General features: G+C 40.5%; 2 protein-coding genes across 2 annotated transcripts in view; both read right to left on the reverse strand.

Moving 5' to 3' along the window:
• Positions 1-303: 303 nt before the first annotated feature.
• LOC307163412 (4-galactosyl-N-acetylglucosaminide 3-alpha-L-fucosyltransferase 9-like) lies at positions 304-11,668 on the reverse strand. The gene is made up of 2 exons (XM_079879436.1): positions 11,642-11,668; positions 304-6,349 (listed from the first exon to the last, which is right to left on the reverse strand). Exon 2 carries the CDS (start codon positions 6,340-6,342, stop codon positions 5,164-5,166), a length of 1,179 nt encoding a protein of 392 aa, XP_079735562.1. The 5' UTR covers positions 6,343-6,349; positions 11,642-11,668; the 3' UTR covers positions 304-5,163.
• Positions 11,669-11,873: 205 nt separating this feature from the next.
• Positions 11,874-23,208, reverse strand: part of cyp51 (cytochrome P450, family 51) — a 21,202-nt gene continuing 9,867 nt past the window's right edge. The window contains exons 7-10 of the mRNA XM_079879890.1: positions 22,097-22,292; positions 16,661-16,756; positions 15,645-15,813; positions 11,874-12,858 (exon numbers count right to left, since the gene is read on the reverse strand). Of these exons, the coding sequence (XP_079736016.1) occupies positions 12,668-12,858; positions 15,645-15,813; positions 16,661-16,756; positions 22,097-22,292 (652 nt within the window). The 3' untranslated portion in view covers positions 11,874-12,667. The remainder of the gene's footprint in view (positions 12,859-15,644; positions 15,814-16,660; positions 16,757-22,096; positions 22,293-23,208) is intronic.

The following is a 23,208-nucleotide window of genomic DNA, read 5'->3' on the forward strand; positions in this document are numbered from 1 at the left end:
TCATGTGGAAATCCTTTCCATTATTTATTTTTTGAGTTATTTTTTTGAGTGTTGTTGAGCAGAAGATCTTCTTTTAAAAACATTAAAATATATTATTTTAAGTTGTCATTAATGGACCATAATTATTGCACAAATAGTATTTGGTACCAAACGATCTCCTCATATTATTAAATAAATATCATTGAACTAAAATATAGAACATTTATTTAATTAAAAAATAGTTAATGTGTATTGTCACTGACCACCAATGAGTCTGAGTGTGACCAATTGTGACGGCAAGTAATCGAGGAGACAATAGCAAGTAAAACTGGAGTTTATTAGACAATATATCCAGACTTGTAGAGCGTGTAGAAAGAAACCGGGAACAGACACAGTCAATGCAGAATTCTCACGGTCCTCCGGGAAACTCAGGGTGCGATGCAGAAGATTCTCACGATCCTCAGAGAGAGCTCAGGGTGCGTCGGTAACGCAGGCTTGCGTGGGTAACTCAGGCTTGCGTGGGTAACTCAGGGTAGCAAGGTCAGATGAGTGAGGTGAATTCCCGGTGAAGACAAGACGTGAAGAGTGAAGACAATCTGCAATGACGAACATCCAACCGGAACTCAGGCTGGAAACACAAGGAGACGAGGAACTGTAACTGAACGGGGAACATCCACAAAACAACGATCTGACAAACACAAAGCGCACACGGTGAGTATAAATAGCCACTGGGAATGAGGATCACCTGCCGCTGATTATCCCGGAGAATAATCAGCGACCACGCCCACACGCTCATACACACACACACACACAACACGCAAGGAAGAGTCAATGAATTCATCAACCGTGACACCAATAAGTAAATAATCCCTGACGGTTAAATACAAGAAAAACATTAACATTAATGTTGCCTCTCCATCAATCTCCCAGAATAAAATGATACTGTAAATGTCTTCGACGTAATAATCAATGCACACTTATGCTGAATTAGAAATGTGAAATCATAATCAACCACCCATTTGACTGAGACGCTACAGCGATCTGTTATGCCACATTAAGTGCACCAAAACGGTATGAATTTCGTATTAAAACGTACAAAATTTGAAAGCTGAGACTTTGCTTCACATAAAAAGCAGGGTTGGCGATTTGGCGTGAGACTTACTAAGGCAGAGTGAGAGCCTGAAAGCTTATCTCACGGCAAATGCATGAGAGCTGGCAACCTTGACCTAACCGCGGTGTGAACACAAGTCCTTATGCCTTAGTTGAAGTGGCAAAAAAAAAACTACTGATCAGCAACACACACACACACACACACTCTCTGTGGTTTGAGCGTTGCAGGGAGGTTTATGCTACTCGGAGAGAGCTATGCAGTTTTGCATTAGTATTTCCATTGATCTCAATAGCAGAGTTTCAGATAGGACAGACACCCACAAATAATAGCATTCCAGTAAAAGCAAACTTTACTTTCATGACAAGAGCAACAAGGATAATTCAGTAGGCCTTCATGTATGCACAAAACAAATGTATGTAAATCATTTATTTATAATGTCGAACTGACAAATTTGCTTTGAAAAGAATGGTTTAATCTTACATTTTTTGTTTTGCAAAATGTTTCCTTCATTGCAGTTTGCTTTGTAGGCTATAAAAAAAACCTATATAAGACTGTGACATAGAGCTGCTCATTATGAAAACAACATTAACATTTCAAGGGCACAATATTCACATGTCGAAAAGCAACAAAATTAAAATAAAAGAAACAATACTTTACAAAACAACAAGATACAAAAAAATGATAAATACAAAACAACAAACACAAAAGAAAGTTGAAAGGGGGGGGGGGTTACAAAATCATACTTTGTAACTCAAATTAAATTTTAAATCTACAAAATCAATGACATCACATCCTGTGCACACGAAAACAAGCACTAAATAAAGCAAAAAGAGAAATAACAACGATTACAATGCACAACACAAACCAAGAACATTAAACCAAAGAAAATAAAACAAACAGACAGGCCCACAATCAACCCGCACACCTGACGAGCGAGGGCCCAAAGTTGTAAAAAGTCTACTCTAACAAAAGTCGACCGGAATAAGCCCAGGCAAGGCAGCAGTGCATTAGATCGATAGACGCGCGTCCTGTCCCATAATACGGTGATGAAACCCTTGATTGTGTACTCAACCAGGAAATGTTCCCAGTAGGGGTGTGACGGTTATTATATAACCGTGAGACAGGCGGTTATAGTTGAACACCGTCATTAGAACTCTATAACCGCCAAAACCGTGTTATTAAAATATTTTTTACAAACATTTTTTATCATAGAGAATGTTTAAATACTAATTAAAAACGATTGTTAACAGTCTGTTTTTAATGGTCTACGTCGTTTCCAACTGTATTTGATTCTTTGCCAAATACCCCCTGACCGACCGCTAATCATTTGAAGTTTTGTTTTGTAAATCGTCAGACATGATTTTTACCACTTCATTAAGTTTTGCTTTGTAGAAAGCCTTTCTTTAAAGCGAATTTCGTTTTGTACAAATTGTATCTTAATTTTAATAAATGTTTCATCAACTAATTGCATGTATTTAATAAATAAAAAGCAAATATAGCAGACAATATAATAACTGTGACATGGAGGCGCCGGTGCGCCGCGTTCACTTGCATTGCTTTGTAAACTAGAGCTCATCGTAAATTAATGAAAATCAGCGTAGGCCTATGCCTCATATGTTAGCAGCATTAAATATCTTTGCTGCATCCTTTCTAGAACAGACAAGGGCTTTCTTGCGGCTCGCATCAGCAGAGAATTGCATTGTCCATAGACCGCAAAACAATCAGCGGATGGCGGGCGGGTGCGGCTTTGAAATTTGGTCAAAAAACGTTAGTGCGGATGATGAGTTTTGTGATGCGGTTGCGGATGAAATAATAGGCTACCCCATTCGCGTATCTCTATCGATAGCAACATTGAACACTACACAAATATTGATTTTATTTTTATAATTTAGGCGATTAATTTTCCATAGTGACATAGGAGGTTTTTGTTAAGGATTTGTTTACTGTGTGTGATTCATTTAATGGAAAGCACATTCACTGCTAGTTGTCTAAAAAGTAGCTAATCAATGTCTGCTCGTTTATTCAAACTAAGTTGTCCCCTATAACAGACCCGTCTTCTAGTAGCTGTGCCAAGAGAAATCTGAATCATTCCCTTCCGAAACTTGCAGAGACGGAGAGTGTGAGTAGGAGCTGTCCATGAGCTAGAAGCAGGAGCAACTTTTGCTAAGTATGCTGATTAATTATTTTGTCATTTTGCCTCCACGTCCCCCCGATTGCCCGCGAGCTTCTCCCCCTGTCCATACGGTAATCTCTCTACTGTGCGACAGAGAGTCGCGTGGTTATGACGCAATCGTTAGCCTATTTTTACAAAAACTTCTTCTACGGGGCCATAATGTAAGCTACAAGGTAATGGAGCCTTTTATACATTGTCGTGTTTCTTTAGAAATAAATAATGGACAAATGGAGTCTTTAAACGCCAGATGTAAAGTTATTCGCTGTCAAAGTGACGCCAAAATGAATGGGAGTCAATGGAATGCTAACAGCAGGTGATGGTCCGCTAATCAATGGCGGCGCCCGGGGAAGCTTCAATGTTTTCCAGAACACTGCCCCCCTGATCTCAACATGCAGCCGGTTGCTCGATGAACTCAAAACCCGGGGCAGCCTGTGCACAGCAGCACAAAGCAGAGACGGCACTCCAAATCTATCCCATTCATAAATGATGAACTTCCGTAAAGGGGTGGTACGGATGACAACGCATCCCAGACAACAAAAGTTCCCCCATTTTATACTACGACACCAGACTACTGATAGGTTCAACGTTTCGCATGACACTGACTAATGAACAACAAGGGTACACTTCACCCTGCTACATGAATATACTTTTTTTTTGTGTAACTTCTCAGTAATGATTTCATGCAAAAAGTGTTTAACTCCATTACATTTACATTTAGTCATTTAGCAGACGCTTTTGTCCAAAGCGACTTACAAATTAGGACTAAATTAAGCGAGTCATCGTGAAGAGGCAAAAAACAATGCAAGAAGTGCTCAAAATGCGAAGTTCAGGCATTGTTCAGAGTAGCAAAAGCACGATAAGCAAGGGTTTAAAGGAAAGGTTTAGTCTTTTTTTTTTTAGGTTAAGTGCTCACGGAAGAGATGGGTTTCCAGCTGTCTTCTGAATGTTGTCAGGGATTCTGCGTTCCGGATGAGGGTGGCGAGAGCGTTCCACCAGCACGGAACTGTGAATGAGAATGTTCTGGAAAGTGATTTTGTAGCTTTCTGTGATGGAACCACAAGACGTCGCTCGTTGACCGATCGTAGGCTTCTGGTAGGGACGTAGACTCGTAGGAGTGAGTGAAAGTAGGAGTTGACCGATCGTAGGCTTCTGGTAGGGATGTAGACTCGTAGGAGTGAGTGAAAGTAGGAGTTGACCGATCGTAGGCTTCTGGTAGGGACGTAGACTCGTAGAATGAGTGAAAGTAGGAGTTGACTGATCGTAGGCGTCTGGTAGGGATGTAGACTCGTAGGAGTGAGTGAAAGTAGGAGGGAGCTGAGCCTGTGATAGATCTGTAAGCAAGCGTTAATGCCTTGAACTTGATGTGAGCAGCGAGTGGTAGCCAATGCAGAGAGATGAACAGAGGAGTGACGTGGGCCCTTTTGGGCTCGTTGAAGACAAGACGAGCTGCAGCATTCTGAATCAGTTGTAGAGGTTTAGTTGCACATGATGGAAGTCCAGCCAGAAGAGCATTGCAGTAGTCAAGCCTAGAGATGACCAGGGCCTGGACGAGAAGTTGTGTTGCATGCTCAGTTAGGAAAGGCCTGATTTTCCTGATGTTGTGCAGTGCATGTTGTGCAGTGCAAACCATTAATGAGAATGTCATTTTTAATCTAAATTTTTATATCATAAGTAAAACATAGTTTAAAACATTATTTTATTTATTTTTAATTTTGCTAAATTATGCTGGTCAAGAAATCAAGAATTTATTGCCAGAACTAGAACTCAAAATCAAGCATCTGTTTTCTTTGTTTAAAAAAAAAAACGTTGCTCAATTACTTTTTTTACAGTGTATCCCTCACAGCCAAGTTTTCGTCCATGACGGAAAAGGCATCTGTGACTGAAGTCTGTACATCAGTTGTCAACCCCAGTACCAGCTGTTAAGATCATTAACTACTCTATAGTCCTTGTTTCTTCTGATATGATCACAAGCATGACAGGCCTGCTCAGGACCAAAGATGCTTGCTCTTGCTACAAAATGTTCCCTCCAGGTGAAGAATTGCCTGTACAAATTATCATTTTGGTCCAGAAGCTTAAGATGTTCAGCTAGCTCTTTGGGGGAGTTGAAGTCATCCACATGGATAAAGGCACTTCCTGGTATGAATTCCTCATAGTTCTTCCTGGGTGGGCCGAGGACCACGGGAACAGTGCCGAGAGATAGAGGGTTGAACAGTTTTTCTGTAATGTAGTCTTTATGGATAGAGTTCTCAAAGGACAGGTAGAATTTACAGCTGGACACCACATCTGAATAAGCTTGATTACTAATGCGCCTGTTGAAGTGATTTCCGTAGGTTTCTATACTAATGTGTTCTTTTAACTTTGCATAGTATTTTGAACGCTTAAAGTCTGAGTTCCAGTTACTTACAATCCAGCAAACAAGTTTATTCTTATGCAGGATTTCATCATGTTTCTTTCCACCAGTGTTCTCTGAGATTCGCCCGTAAGGGACCATGATGTCTGAATCTTGTCTGTAAGTCGTGGTCAGATTAAACAGATTGTTTAGATTTGACCGCTGTCCTGAGTTTCTAGGAGATTCCATGTTCATCCAGACCCATTTCTGGAATGGAGGTCGTGGCAGTTTCGGCATGTTGGACAAGTCCCCATAGATGTCTCTGTGATGAAATAAAACGCCATGTGCTTTGTTAAACTGACTCTTGTCGACTGTCAAGTGGCAGCCGTGGATGTCGTACATTGAACTACAGAGTCCTAAATCAAACTGTTGCCCAAAAGGCCACATCCAGATCAGGAGAATGGTGTCTAGATCGCCTCCCTGCGATGAAGCCGCTTCTGTTTGTGTTAACTGGTGTCTGAGAGAGGTGAAGTTCACCATACAGGTGTTGTTCACTATTTGGATTTGATTTGGCGTCTTAAGAGCATTGATGCAGATGTTTCCGCAGACATCATGTTTGGGAACGGCTGGACAGTTTAACCAGTTTACTGACGGCTCATGATACATGTAGAATATTGCTGAGAAAAGTGTCATCAAAACCACTGCGATGAAGAGGTTCTTACAGGATCTGGAGGAGTTTTGGGACTCCATCTTTGACCTTCTGTGGAGAGAGCATGAGTAAGTGCTGGTTTTTAAATATATTTCTAGATTTGTGTCATAACTGCTCTGATTAGCTCGATAATTCATATCTTAGGAAGATTTTTTTTTTCATAACCCATGAAAGGCTACTTAAGGGCACATGGTTTCAAGGACACAGATATAACCCAGGTGGCAATGATTTTTTATTGCTTTAATTAGGACCAAAAATGGGCAATAAAACACATTTTTTCACATCCTTACAAGTGTTTTTTTAATGGAACTTTTTAGGGTTACTTTTGAGTGTGTGTGTGTGTGTGTGTTTTAATGTATTATTGGCCATGAAGTAATTAAAAACAGCTGATCTGCTTATATGGAGATCAACAAATTGGATGTGTTTAAGACAAAATCTTGCACTTAAGCAAGGTTACTACAGGTTACACCAGTGGTCTAAAACCGGTTCCACGGAGGGCCTAGTGTATGCAGGTTTTCTCTTTTACCTTGAACCAAACTGATTGAGTAGTAGTAGTAGTAGTATCCTTTATTGTCACTAGTCACAAGTACCAGCGAAATTAGCCATCAACCTGTCCATACAAAACATACATACAATATGACAAGGGGGTAGACAGGACAGGAAGACAGAGCATTGAGGAAAAAAATACAGCATAACATGAGGAGAGGTGAGGAGAAAAAAAGGCAACCCCCAGACTATGCTCCTGTAAGGAGTACAGTTTGGGAACAGTAAAAAACACCTCAGCAACATTTGCACATAATCAGTACACAACATGAACACACAAGACTTGCAACAGGGGAGGGGAGTGGGGGATGGAGGTAACCCAGCACAGGCAAGCAGCCATCCGGTCCTGCAGCCATTCTCGGCGCTGGTCACAGACCCGCCTGTCAGACTGGTGGTACAAAGCATCGAAGGCGAGGGATTGGGGGTGGGGGGGGGTGATTGCATATCTGTATATATGTAAGAGTTTGTGTATGTGTAGGCCTGGAGAGTCGCTACGCCTGGCATCCTAATCTAGGTGCCTCAGTCCGCAGGATGTCATAGCGATACACAGCAGTTGCCATGGAGACAACCTTGGTCAGGTCCCAGACAGAGTCAACAATCAGCAGGTGTCTGTGGGGAGTGGGGGAAGGAACGCAAGAGCGTCTTGCTGCAGTGCTCATCCGGAGGAGTTGTTGTTCCAACAGCAGGCCTCGGCCAAGGCCACTGCTGATAGAGGGGGGCCGAAAGCAGATAAGATTGGGGTTGTTTGGTCTCTGGACGAGTAGCCGCATTCCAATTTACACAGCTCCTGGTCCATCTTGGTCTTCGAGACGATCCACTTTCCTTTCCAAAGCTGTGAGCTTCTCCATGATGTTATCCATATAGTGGTTCATATTCACAGTCTGAGTGCTGACAGCTCTGCCCACTGCTTCAATCATCACGGGCAGCCTTGTGGGGTTTTGGACAGCTGTCACCGTCTTCTTAATTCCTCGATAAACCAGGGCAATGCCTAATCCAAACAGCAGAAAACCTGTTATCATGGTTCCGAATAGGTAGATATCTTCAATGTCCTCCACGGAAAGAGCCGCCAGACACACGACCCGCCACTTCTCCCACGCCTCCATCGTGTAGCCAGCTGCGAACGTCCCGGCAGGGCAGTTAGGTTCCCCTGAACCCAAGCTTCTCGTCGAGAAGATGGTGTCAATTGCGTTGAGAGACCAGTTGATCAAATCCATAATTTCTTAGTTTGTAGAGCAGTGTAGAGAGAGTCTCTCAAAGTACATACAAGACAGTAGACGAGACGAGAGCAGCAAAGCAGGGGAGATAAGGGACAGGAGGGGAAGAAAATGCGACCGCCTTCGTTGAGAGCCAAAGAGAGATGCCGTAGGTATATGACTGTAGATGACTGTAGGTCACTAATTGGTTAAGATCTCCCCTCACCTGGTAGTCTAGGTCTTAATTGGGCACTAATTGAAGGGAAAGACCAAAAACCTGCATACACTAGGCCCTCCGTGGAACCGGTTTGAGAACTCTGGGTTACACACTGAGTTGACAGTTTGAACGTTCTTGTTTTCCATTTTTTTTACTTCAAGATCTGAGGTGAATTATCCATTGGTGCTTTCAGTACGACTACAAATGGAACACTAAATGATGTACTAAATTATACATTTAGACATTACTGTTGCACTTAAGAAACATAAATGGCAAACACACCAATAGCGGAGCGAAATATTGCTGCTTGTTTGAACCTTGTTCGAGTTCGGTGCAGAGTTCTCCGATGCCAGCCACAAATGTCTCTAAGTCAGATAAAACTGTGCTGATATTCTCAACACTAATTCGTAAAACAGGGGAAACACTGCGCCATGTACATCAATCCAGTTAGAATGCTTTTCAACCCACAAATTTACTATGGATTTACTGTAGTAACACTAACTGTAATCATGGTATTGTGGCAGAAATGTGGCAAATACATATTGAATTGTATTATGTTATTGTCAGGGTCCTGTCCATGTCTCTGTTCAACATTTCTTTGTTTGTCTTGTGTCTGAGCACATGGCTCTGTCTCTGTTTGTGTTGGCCATGTGCTCCTCTTATCCAGTTCTTCAGGCCCCTCTGTCTGTCTGGATGATCCACTGCCGCAGTGGGAGATGGAGCAACTGAGGACTTTGGAGTCGAGTCCGCTCGAGCCCGCTCAATTCACCCCAGAATCCGCTCAAGTCACCCCAGAGTCAGTCGAGTCCGCTCAATTCACCCTGACTGACTCTGGGGTGACTTGAGCGGATTCTGGGGTGAATTGAGCGGACTCGACGTACTCTGGGGTGAATTGAGCGGACTCGACGGACTCTGGGGTGACTTGAGCGGATTCTGGGGTGAATTGAGCGGACTCGACGGACTCTGGGGTGACTTGAGCGGATTCTGGGGTGAATTAAGCGGACTCGACGGACTCTGGGGTGACTTGAGCGGACTCGACGGACTCTGGGGTGACTTGAGCGGACTCGACGGACTCTGGGGTGACTTGAGCGGACTCGACGGACTCTGGGGTGAATTGAGCGGACTCGACTGACTCTGGGGTGAATTGAGCGGACTCGACTGACTCTGGGGTGAATTGAGCGGACTCGACGGACTCTGGGGTGACTTGAGCGGACTCGACGGACTCTGGGGTGACTTGAGCGGACTCGACGGACTCTGGGGTGACTTGAGCGGACTCGACGGACTCTGGGGTGAATTGAGCGGACTCGACTGACTCTGGGGTGAATTGAGCGGACTCGACTGACTCTGGGGTGAATTGAGCGGACTCGACTGACTCTGGGGTGAATTGAGCGGACTCGACGGACTCTGGGGTGACTTGAGCGGACTCGACGGACTCTGGGGTGACTTGAGCGGACTCGACGGACTCTGGGGTGAGAAGAAGTCTTCAGCATGCTCTGTCTTCTAAGTCTAATGGAGCCTCTGAAGCTGTGCCTGACGTCACGTCGGTCCAGAAGTCGACAAAGCTACCCTCATTACCCGCCAGTGCAGTTATGGTCCCTGAATCTGTTCTCCACCTGTGAAGCGGGCCCCGATCTGTAGTGGTGTCACTAATCGGGTTCCCATCCCGCCCTCGATGTTGCCTGGCCAACATAATCCTCCAATGCCAGCACTTCCCTGGGCAGTTTCAAGCTATCCTGCTGGACTGATTCCTATCTCCCAGTCCCACGTCTTGTGTTCCCTGGCTGTTATGGGACTCCAATGTTAACACCCTGTCCCAGTTATTACCCCATTTGACTCCTTTGCCCAGTGTGGATACCTGGAGGCGTCTGTTGGGGGTTACTGTCAGGGTCCTGCCTTGTCTATCTGGTCTCTGTTCAATGTTTCTTTGCTTGTCTTGTCTGAGCACATGGTTTTGTCTCTGTATGTGTTGGCCATGTGCTCCTCCTCCAGCCTTGTCCCGCCTCCTCATTTCCATTTACCGTGCCCCCTTGTTTCATCCTTGTCTTGTCCTTTGCTTGTGTGTTCACCTGTTCCTCATGTGCTCAGTGCTTCTTTTCCTAATGACTCTGCTGGTTCATTGTGTTTATGTGTTGCTTGCATATCTTGTCAGACAGTGCTAGATTTAGTTTTTCTAGTTTTGATAAATCAAAATTTTCCAAGTTTCTTTTGTTCCTGTTTTAACTCTAGTCAAGTTCCAAACGTTTGCTTCAGTTTTCTTAAACCCTATTTTGTTTCTTTCTAGGTTTAGTTCTTATTCTGTTTAGGCTACTGTTTTTTTTTGTTTTTTTTTGGGGGGGGGGGGGGGGGGGTTATTACAAATACCACAGACACGATATAGTTAGACTACTTTTTTTTACTATGGTTCTGAGGTGCAATGCTTGTGGTTATCATGATCTACAAATATATGATGCTATATGGAAGACAAATTTGAATAAGAGTGGAGTTCTAACTCAAAGTATTTATATTGTACTCTATAAAAGTTACAGTTTTTACAGATAATTAATGTTTTAGTAATGAAAATAAATTTGCATCCGCATCTCAGGGCCTGTTTACACGACACCGTTTTCAACTAAAAACTGAAAACTTTTTATGAGTTTTGGCCGTTCATTTACAATGCCATTTTGGTGGTCTGAAAACCAAACTTTTGAAAACGATACCGGCATGCACATGTGTATTACGTTTTTAGCCTATAGACATGACCGTTCGTGGGCAAATGATCTGTAGAAGAATGCATATGTGCGCAGGCGCGTAGTCTTTCTTTACAAGGAAACCATTGGCCTGTGGTCTATAATGTTGTCATCTGTACAAAGATAAAACTCTTCCATTTTTACTACATTGTTGTCATGTAAACATACCCTCAAGCTACGGTGAAATAACATGTAATATTAATAATTAATATTATCATTGATAATTATTTATTATGTTGATACTACCAAACCAGGTGGTAGTGCCACCGTATCTGACATGATCCTTCAGAAATCATTCTAATATGCGGATTTGCTGCTCAAGAAACATTTCTGATTATTATCAATGTTGAAAACTGTTTTTGCTGCTTCATATTTTTTTGGAAACCATGACATACATTCTTTCAGGATTCTTTGATGAATATAAATTTCAAAAAAGCAAAATTTATTCATCTTTTGTTACATTATAAGTGTATTTATTGTCACATTTGACCAGTGTATCCTTGCTGAATAAGTATTCATTTATTACAGTAATTATTATTTTTATATATATCTGATGTTTAAAGTGATGTGGATTCAAAGCAGATTCAGTTTATTCACATTAAATGGGCATTAAGGTTTTAGTATTAAATGAGGAGCTACATAAGAACTTATTGAGACTCACCTGTGATGTTCTGTCAGATAATCCCACAGTATTAAATCATCTTTCGTTACAATCCCAGTACAAGTTCTTTGCCTTTTGCTTTATACTCCAGAAATACAGCAAAAAATGCCGCAATTGTCAATGAGTGATAGATGTACAACAGATCTTCTCAGCTCTTAATCCCTCCCACAGCTTTGCATCACATTCACCACAGATGAAACACGGAAAAAATGATAACCTACAAATAACAACTGACGAAAAAAATATTTTTTAATATTACTGAATGAACCTAAATCCAATTTTTATTTAAATGTCTTTTGCATTTAATTGTATTACGTTCACTCTGCTTATGTTTGTAAAATGAAAGTTAACTTAATCCTTTTGTGTTTGGACTGCATGAATAATGAATGCATTAACTTAAACTAGGCAACCTTGGATGTGTTAGTTTGTGTTTTTGAGGTAGAACAGGAAAGAAATAGGTAAGTAGGAATAGGAAAGAACAATTATTGATAAATGCACAGTAAAGTTAGAAATATAGGCAGGAGTTTTTGTGTGGTTTCACGCTGCAGAAGTAGAGCTTGTGTGGTTAGTCTGTAGAATGATGTCGTGACCGACAGTGGTGAATTCAGTTTCTATCAAAGAGAAGAAGAAATAAATAACTTCTCTACTTTTTCATTGCATTTGCATGCTAAAAAGTACGTTAACAGGGAACAGTGAGTTTTGTTTTTATACTATGCTGGGCAAAATGGTACAATTAAAGACAATTACATTTAGACAACAATATTTTGGAAATCTAGTGTGATTGCAAATGTGTCTATGCCAACATTCGTGGTTTCTGAAAGTGCGTCATTGAGTATATGGGCAGTGCAGTTCAGTTTGGGTAAAATAAAAGTTTTTATTTGAATTTTGTTGTTTTATTAAATAAAAAACACAATGTTTAAGATCTGAGTAAGAGGCGGCAGACTAAATCAGTCAACATGCAGAATCTGATGAATGTTAACCAACTCAACGTTTGTACTGAGAAACTGAAGAACTGAGAATTTGTCGTCACTGCTGTGGTTGTGTGTTCCTCCGTGTGAATCTGATCACAGGGTTGTACGGTGTGTGGATCATGGTGGTATAGTTCACAGCAGGAAATTGTCCGTCAACCAGATCAAAGTCGTACAGTCTCAGCAACGTCGACCAGATTGTTTTTATCTGCACGTAGGCGAAGTTTTCTCCAATGCAACGATGACGACCTGTGAAAGATCACAAGCACTGTTAACATCTCAGCCGTGCCTTCATTGAAGGTTTTACTGTGGTTCTGCTGACATTAATGTGACACACAAACACATTTCACATCAATCCTTAACTTATATCATGATACCAGTATATAGTCACGGTAGATTGAGTCTGAGGCAGCAGTAAACCTTTAACCCCTTTTTGAGAATGGACATTAAAATGCACTATTCAAGCTTAAATGGTTGTAATTCAAGAATGCTTGAATTAGTCAAAAGCTTGAAAGAAAGGGAAAAAATAGCAGATTATTGCTGAAGTGAAAGCACTTCAAAAAATTAAAGTATGAAAAAGTTATGGAAGTTTAAATTTACATTAAATCAAATATAATTTATTTAATATTTTTTCTTTTATATAAAATATATATTTTACAAAATATTTTTACTATAGAATTACTATAAAATAAAAGCCATATATCTAACGAAGTTGTGTTCTAAGTTTGAAGTCTAAAATCACAAAAATTTAAAGGAGAACTTGGTAACTTTTTTAACTTAATAAAACTGTCTAGAAATCATTTGGATGGTTAAACAACCTGTTCTGGTGATATTGATGACTTTCCCTGCTCCCCCCAGCGTTCCCAGGTGGAAAACCAACCTTGCAACTTGGGGACTGCCGTCCCGGTAAGACAGAAATTGGAAGTCTCGTGAGAAGCGAGAACGAGAACGAGCGCGAGCGCGAAACACGAATTGCTTTGCGGCAATTCGACATAAACACACACGCATGTATGATGTATTACCAGATTACCCACCTTGGTAGACATAGCTCCACACGATACAGTTGGCTTGCTCCGATCATAACAAACGCACATGAGCAGCGGTAGAGAGGGGGAGGAGGCCGCCGCAAGTGAGTTTTTTACGTCCGTGTTGTGAAATATACGCCCCCCCCACAGCTGTAGGGGGAGCTCGAGGGGAAAACATGCGACAACAAAAGGGAAAATCAGCGAAGAAGTGACTAGAGTTCGCTAGAGTTGCCGAGTTCTCCTTTAAGTTCCCATGAGATTTTGTTTAGGCGTAATACCAGACATAGCCACCGGGTGACATTGAATTCCATTTAATTTAATTGTATGCATTCTGCCGTAACAAATTAATACATTTCTGTCCAAATATCACTTCTGTCACAAAATATGGACTCAGACCTTTCTGACAATATGTGTTTTGACAAAATATGACAATATGTACTTTTTAACCACAATTGTTTGTCTTGTGCTGGTCTGCGACGCGCCACATATTACGTCATCACGTTGGAAAGGTCACGAGTCACGTCATCTTTCTAAGTTATTTGACTCCGGTTCAGAAAGGAAGGAAGGGCGAAAAATTCCATCTCATTTTCTCCTCAAACTTCAAAATCGTTCGACATCTTTGTTTTAATTTATTATGATTATTTTCTTCTTTTTTTTCGTGACCTTTCCAGCGTGATGACGCAATGCGTGGCGCGTCGCAGACCAACACAAGACGAACAATTGTGGTTAAAAAGTATAACCCTACCCTAACCCTAACCCTAACCCATTTTTTTTTTTGGGGGGGGAAAAATGACTGATCGTTTCACCAGATAAGGCCCTATTCCTCAGCTGGGATCGTGCAGAGCCCTTTGAAACGGCATTGATTTGAACTTCAACATTCTGATTGCCATTGAACTCCATTGTGTGGAGAAAAATCCTGAAATGTTCTCCTCAAAAAACTTCATTTATTTTCCACTGAAGAAAGAAAGACATGGACATCTTGGATGGCATTGGGGTGAGGAAATTTTCATTTTGAGGTGAACTAATCCTTTAACTTTCTAACTTTAACTGTCATAAATCTTGAATATTTGGATCACAGACTTTAGTTTGATCTCATTTTAAAGACGACACTTGGCCGATTATTGCTGAAGTGAAAAAAAAGTTTTAAAAAAGTGAACTTGAGAAAATGTTGAAAATATGAAAAATGCACAAATACCACTAATACAAATTTTATGAGAGATATATTTTCCTAAACACGTTTTACCAAACGCTTCCACTAGATGAAATTCGCATCCCATTTATTTCCAATGCGCTCATACAACACGGACTATACAAGTATGACTGTTTTTTTCAGGACCATTTAACCTTTTCGAATCATGTCCATGATTGCTGTGTGTGTGTTCACACAGCAAGTGCCGAAACCTTTACCAAGTTTTGTAACATTCCAATAAAGTAAAAAAATCAAAAAGACAAAACGTAAAAATTTTCAGGCAAAACTGACCGAACAGCACCAGAAGGTTAAGACGAAACTGACTGTGTGTTATGTGAATACTCATCAAGATGGGCACTTTGACATATTGTATGCATTTTACCATTTATACATAAAATATCATGTCATGAAATTCATGTTATATAAATATTTTTTTTTTACGAGAGGTCGGCAAAGACTCCCAATGTAAGATATTTAGAGCTGAATTAAAAGGGTTTATGCATGAAATAGTGAGTTATTTTGATTTTAAGTTGAAAGAATGTGAGGAATGTGCTTAAATTACTACTTATTTATTTACTATTTATTGATCAAACCTAGTAACTTAAAGGTAAATAAAATAATATTAAAAAAATTAAAAATTGCATTAAAAAATATGATCAAAATGAAATAAAATCAGCTTTCAGGACAAAAATAAAATAAAAATGAAGTATAATTTTAGGGCTTCTGGTCATTTTGACCCGCGAGGGAAAGATGAGGGTTAAACGGCCTGTCCATTCACGTTAACGATATGTTCACGTTAACGGTTATCAACGATATCTCACCTGCTCCAAACGGGATGTAAGCGAACTTCTCTCCGGCTGCAGGGTTGTCGTGTAAGTATCGGTCCGGGTTAAACTCCTCTCGCTCTTCCCAGGTGTCCCGAAGACGGTGGTTCACTGTCGGAGACACACACACCTGGTGTCCCGGCGGGATGATGTATTCACCGACTCTCTGTGGAGGAAGCAGAAACACGCAGGTCAGTCCAGAGCATCTCATGGCTTTAATACCAGCAGGGCTTCAAATTCACCTTTTCACTCACCAGCCAATTTGGCTACTAAATTAAGTTACCGGCCATTCAGAACTTCTACTAGCCAAAAAAAACCCTACGTTTACTAAGTCAATTTTTTTTTATAAAATTTGGATTTCATACATTCATTTTGTTATTCAAACTAAATCCTGTCATCCAGCATCTCCTCTCTTCCTCTTTCATCCTCATCACCATAAATGTGTTTTAGACAGATCAATACTGTACACAGAACATCAGAAAATATACTCTCAAATAAATGAGGCCTACGATTAATCAGATGCAAATAGAAATATAAAACCAGTCCTAATTGAAAGAGAACAAGTTGATAAAAAGATTGAATCCAATATTGGGTGATAATACAACATAACAAGTGATTTATAAGCTATTTTTTGTAGTCCGGTCATTTTTGACCGGGAAGAACACAAGTGTAACAAGGTGACGAAACCCCCAAAGGTGACAAAAAATAACCCAAAGGTGAGAAGTAGTTATACCATTTGTGAACAAAGTCACTAAGTTTCAGTCCAAAGCGATAACATTAACTAGTGTTTTCGGGAAAAAGAAAATCTTCTCCGGGTCAAAATGACCCGAACACCACACATCATGATGACTCACAAATATTTGCACTAAATCTGTGCAGATTTGTCTAATACGAACTTCCCCCAGATAATAACCCGCCAAATTGGCTCGTGATTTGACAGCATAACCCGCCACTGTTGATTCTTACCCGCATTAGTGATAGTTTCACACCCTGAATCTCAGTAATGCTCGTACCTGAGGCGTCCTGGCCATCCTCATCATGGTCATTATGGGGGGTCGCAGCCGCAGCGTCTCCTTCAGACAGCGGTCCAGCAAACTCAAGTCTTTCAGCTGCGAGAGACCAGGACAGTTCTTTAGCATCTGGGTCACTTTATTCAAAAATACATAAAAAATAAAATCCACGCACTCTGTACAGCTGCTTGAATACTCCTCTTATATGGTGATGAGCAAATTCGGAATTAAAAATCGAAATAGTTTTTTAAGTTCTTTAGATGCACCGTTCGGCTGGCCGTCAATCGGAAACGCTCCGAACACATGATCGGCAAAAGTTTATAGTTCGGATATAAACACTGATGTCTACGGTAGTGATCAGAATAGAGTAAATCAGCTTTTACAAGTAACTTGATGCTTCAAATAAAGATTGTATCGATTACACTGTTACACCAGTAGGTGGCGACAAGTGACTGTTATAATAATGTGTATTTGTCATTAAAGGGATACTCCACTTTTTTTGGAAATAGGCTCATTTTACAACTCCCCCAGAGTTAAACAGTTGAGTTTTGCCGTTTTCGAATCCATTCAGCCGATCTCCGAGTCTGGCGGTACCACTTTTAGCATAGCTTAGCATAGATCATTGAATCGGACAATACCATGGGTCCAGCAGGCGTAATGATATGACGCAGCGCCTGAAAATAGTCCCCAGCTCGGTAGACTATAGGGTCCATTATTTTCAGGCGCTGCGTCATATCATTACGCCTGCTGGAGCCATGGTACGTCTTGTCCGATTCAATGATCTATGCTAAGCTATGCTAAAAGTGGTACCGCCAGACCCGGAGTTCGGCTGAATGGATTCGAAAACGGTAAAACTCAACTGTTTAACTCTGGGGGAGTCGTAAAATGAGCCTATTTCCAAAAAAAGTGGAGTATCCCTTTAAATTCAAAAGATTTGTTCAAAAACGCTGATTCATCATCCAGTAATGAAACAAGTGAAGTCTTTATGAGTGAGCCATTGATTCATTCATTCAAACGGATTAAAACAATTAGTCAAATTATTTAATTTTCTTTAGTTCAGCGATCATTTAGTGACCGTTGAACACGGCTGAATGAATTCAAGGTGCACATTCTCATTATGTTTGTCGTTACCATGAGCAAATCTCTTTTGAATTTCACCAAAACCAACGTGTATGTGCAGACAGATCTCTTCCCATCATGCAAGCGCACGTTATCACTTCGAGAAAACCAAAACAAAAATATATATTTAGAGATTACTGTACTCTATACAAAAATATAATGCTGTATATATCATTTGATTATGGTTTATTTATGATAAATGTGGTCTGACAAATCTACAGAGAGGTTGAGTCTGGACAAGTATGGAAAATATGTCGGAATAACCGTGATATTTAACGTTGATTTTTGTTTTAAAGTTGTTAGTTGCATAAATATGAACAGAATCCCGAGTTTGGACGGACATGCAGTGCTTCTCTGATGCTCGTTTTGTTCCTATCAGCTGTTTCCAGTCTTTTCTGTCAGACTTTCCAACCACACCACAGTGAAACACATACTAGATTGTGACATGATTAGAGCGGTCTGCCTGTGCAAGGCCAACCACAATAATGTCGGTGTTTCTTGTGCCATTTATCTCGATGACTGTCACAGAGAATGGTTAGTTCACCCAAAAAGGAAAATTCTGTTGGTAATCACCCACCCTCATGTTGTTCCAACAAATGAAGATGTTTCTGATGGAATCTGAGAGCGGTCTCACTCCTCCATAGACTTCAATTGGATCGAAACTTGCCGGCCCAGAAAGTTAGTAAAGAGACGATGTTTAAAATAGTCCAAGAGTCTACAGTGGCTCAACCTTAAGTTTATCAAGCGACGGGAATAAAAACAAAAATAACGACTTTGTTCAACTCTTCATTTTCTTCTGTGTTTCTCAAAGTGTCTTTACTAACTTTTCTGGGATGGCAGATCTCGATTACCCATCAGCCTATGGAGGAGTGAGACCGCTCTCAGATTTCATCAGAAATATCTTAATTTGTGTCCTGAAGATGAACAAAAGTCTTATGGGGTTGGAACAACATGAGGGAGAGTAATTACTGACAGAATCTTCATTTTTGGGTGAACTAACCCTTTAAAGGATAATTCCGGTATTTAGCACTTTGAGTCTCTTTTCTGGTTTGTTCTGGATGAACTAGAGTGGTGGACACAGAAATGTTGACGATGGGTCCTGTCTCGACTCTTTGACTGGTTCAGAATCGCCTTTGACCGCTTCAGAGTGGCTGTCTACGGGCATGCACGAACATGTCCTTAAAATAACCCTTAACGTTCGTTCTCAAACCTGTGCAACTCACCGAGTGGTTAGTGGTGTTCGTTGATGAGTAAAAACAAGTAGCGTAGCGAAATACAGTTTCTGTCGTGTTTTATTTGGCATTTTGTAAAATCCCATTGATTTCTGTTGGAGGACTCATTGCTCGTTGATATTACTGCGCTTCAGACTCAAATATCCAGCGGAAGTTTATACGCGGTTGTGAGGAATCTGAAAAAATAGTTCCACTATAGCAAATAACACGGATTGAAATCATACATTGCGCCGATATATTTGTTTTTAGTCATCAACGAGCACCACTAACCACTCGGTTTTGAAAACGAACGTTAAAGGGACAGTTCGGCCAAAAATGATATTAAACCCATGATTTACTCGCCCTCAAGCCGTTCGAGATGCATATGTCAATCTTTTTTCAGACGAACACATTTTCAGTTATTTTAGTACCCGTATTTTTCGGACTATAAGTCGCTCCGGAGTATAAGTCGCATCAGTCAAAAAATGCCTAATGAAGTGAAAAAAAACATATATAAGTCGCACTGGACTATAAGTCGCATTTATTTAGAAATTTATTTCACAAAATCCAAGACCAAGAACAGACATTTAATCAGGAAAGGCAAGTTATTCAACTACACAGTAGCACACAGAACAACAGGCTGAATAGGTGTCCAGTATGTTAACGTAACACATTAACGCCCGTTTCACACATACTCCGTTTGTAGTGCGTATATTTTTCCGTACCCTTGTTAACAGGTCAGAGCTTTCACAATGCACGCGGTTGCAGTCCGTCGATCCGTTTCAGGAGCGGTGCGTATACAGCAGTGCAGCGATCGTTTCCACACCGAGTCTATTTTTGCTGTGCTGCACGCGCTGAATTAAAGTGACAGCACACGGTTTGTGGTCAAAATGAATACAGATTGACCAGATTGACATGAAAATGTAGTAATTTCATCATAAATGCATTTAATTAAATACTAGCCTACTATTTTTCACAGTCATCTTTTTACTTCAAGCGTTGGTAAATCAAGGAAAACTACAATTTACTTCAACAAGGCGACATAATGAACAACACTCGTCTCATTCGTGGAGGTGGAAAAACAAGTTATTTGTGACATGCAAGATTTATTGTAGAAAGATTTAAATTATGCAAAAGAAAGGGTATGAGTCTGCTGTTTTTGTCAATTTTAAGTTTTAATTTAAAATGTATGCGATTTTAATATAAGTGCATGGTTAAATATTTTACCACTTGCTTGAGCAACTTAATATATAATTATATAGAAGTAATGCATTGAATAATAGTTTGTTTAAATTGTGTTTAAACGTGAATACGTCTATTAAAGAGTATACGTATAAAGAGAATCGCAATGCTGACAAAAATCTTTGTCTTTTTTTTTAAATAAAATTTGCTGATAACTTCTGGATTTGAAATACAATGTGTTTGGGGTTACAGCCGCGGGTCAGTTACGCACTGCAAACGCAGCTTATGTGAAAGCACTTTAGCGCGTGCTGCTCCTGCACAGCATATGCACCGCACACGCACCGCACACGTTATTCAGCTACACAATAGCATAAAGAACAAATATCTAGGAGGCTGAATAAGCTAAATTAACATAAGCCAGCGAGTCCAACAAGCAAGTTACCAGTACAAGTTCACCAAGCTCCCGCGATCTCATTCCTCATCATTTTCTTCATCATCCGTGTCGCTTCTGAACAACTCCGCCAACTAGAGCGCCCCCTCGCGGCTGTAGACGGTAATGTTTTCTCTTGGTTCATCTCAGTCTGAATTAATTTTGATATATAAGTCGCACCTGACTATAAGTCGCAGGACCAGCCAAACTATGAAAAAAAGTGCGACTTATAGTCCGGAAAATACGGTAATTGTCTTAGATCTTTCAGTGGTTATAATGTGAAGTTATGGGGTCCACCTCCTTCAAGTCCCAAAATGTGCATGCATCCTTCACAAAAGTAATCCATCCGGCTCCAGGGGGATAAACGAAGGCCTTCTGGGGGTAATCCGTGCGGTTTTGTCGTAAAAATATACATATTTAAAACTTTATAAATGAAAATATCTTGCTTCCGGCAACGGTCGACGTGCGTTCACGGCAGATGGATGCCGGCGTATGATGTAGGACGTAGCGTAGGAAGCGCCGTGACGTAGAACGAAGTACAGCTAAATCAAACGCTACGTCCTACATCATACGCCGGCATCCATCTGCCGTGAACGCGCGTCGACCGTTGCCGGAAGCAAGATATTTTCATTTATAAAGTTTTAAATATGTATATTTTTATGACAAAACCGCACGGATTACCCTCAGAAGGCCTTCGTTTATCCCCCTGGAGCCGGATGGATTACTTTTGTGAAGGATGCATGCACATTTTGGGACTTGAAGGAGGTGGACCCCATAGCTTCACATTATAACCACTGAAAGATCTAAGACATTTTCTAAAATAACTGAAAATGTGTTCGTCTGAAAAAAGATTGACATATGCATCTCGAACGGCTTGAGGGCGAGTAAATCATGGGTTTAATATCATTTTTGGCCGAACTGTCCCTTTAACGTTCGTTTTCAAAACCGAGTGGTTAGTGGTGCTCGTTGATGACTAAAAACAAATATATCGGCGCAATGTATGATTTCAATCCGTGTTATTTGCTATAGTGGAACTATTTTTTCAGATTCCTCACAACCGCGTATAAACTTCCGCTGGATATTTGAGTCTGAAGCGCAGTAATATCAACGAGCAATGAGTCCTCCAACAGAAATCAATGGGATTTTACAAAATGCCAAATAAAACACGACAGAAACTGTATTTCGCTACGCTACTTGTTTTAATCATCAACGAACACCACTAACCACTCGGTGAGTTGCACAGGTTTGAGAACGAACGTTAAGGGTTATTTTAAGGACATGTTCGTGCATGCCCGTAGCCAGCCGCTCTGAAGCGGTCAAAGGCGATTCTGAACCAGTCAAAGAGTCGAGACAGGACCCATCGTCAACATTTCTGTGTCCACCACTCTAGTTCATCCAAAACAAACCAGAAAAGAGACTCAAAGTGCTAAATACCGGAATTATCCTTTAATGTTTTGATGAGTATTGATGACTGACAGCACTAAAGCAGAGCATCACCTGGTCGTAGTGTAGAGGAGGAAGGTCTTCTCCGCACACGGTCTTCTGTTCATTATAGCAGCGCTCCTGCATTGCTCTGTCCCGCGCCAGGAAGAAGCCCATCCATGCGCTGGTGGTGGAGGACGTGTGCTGACCCGCCAACAACAGGCCGATCAGCATCCCGGCGATCTCGTCGTCACTCAGGGGTCGCCCGTCTCTACAGGGACACATCACATTCACTTCCTTCTCTGCACTTGAAGTCTTGTAATCATTTGCTTGTGTTCACAGATTCTCCACAGGGGGGCAGTGTCTCAGTGTCTTCATGGATGTTTAGCACACATGCGCCTCTTCGAGTGTTTTTAAACAGAGTTTTGAGTTGTGACCGGAGCAGCGCTGGTGGAGTTTAAGACCCGCTCACCTTAACTCAAAGATGGAGTGTGCAACATGGAAATGAGTGTTATGTAAATTAAATATTTAAATCTTTTATGAATAGTAGATTTTTTATAATAAAAAATTATTATAATAATCTTTAAAATTATATGATAAAATATCATAATATAATACATTATTATTATAATTTCATAATTTTTATCATTATTTTTAGGTTTAATTATATTTGTATAATATATATATAAAAATGTGTAACATATCATATTTTTTATACATAAAACGTATATATATTATATATGTAACATCATATATAATTAGTTCCTTTACAGTATAAACAAGTATGTGTGTGCACAACATGGAAATTAGTTGTTATAAATTAATTTTTATAAATAAGTTTTTTATTTTAGAATAATAATTAACTTTAAGTAATTGTATATAATTTTATATTATATCATTTGATATTACTTTATATTATTATAATTATAACAGTGTTTCCTCTATGTTGATTAGTTAATGGCGGCCCGCCACGGCAAAAATTTTGCCGCCACGGTAACGTTAGGGCTCTACAGTGCGACCATTTCACTCGCATTTGCGTCTAAATATGTCTGTGTGCGATCATGAAAAGATATTTAGGCGCACTTGTGAGACTGACCCGATCGAAGATTTTTTTTTTTGGCGGCCGCCAAAGCGGTTTTTTCGTCCCGCCAAAGTCTTATTTGACCGGTGTGTAATGTAGATAAACT

The sequence above is a fragment of the Squalius cephalus genome, assembly GCF_949319135.1.
Source record: "Squalius cephalus genome assembly, chromosome: 8".
NCBI classification, from domain to species: Eukaryota; Metazoa; Chordata; class Actinopteri; order Cypriniformes; family Leuciscidae; genus Squalius; species Squalius cephalus.

Coding starts and splice junctions, on each gene's coding strand:
- LOC307163412 (XM_079879436.1), bottom strand. CDS start 6,342: ATGGAGTCCCAAAACTCCTCCAGATCCTGTAAGAACCTCTTCATCGCA.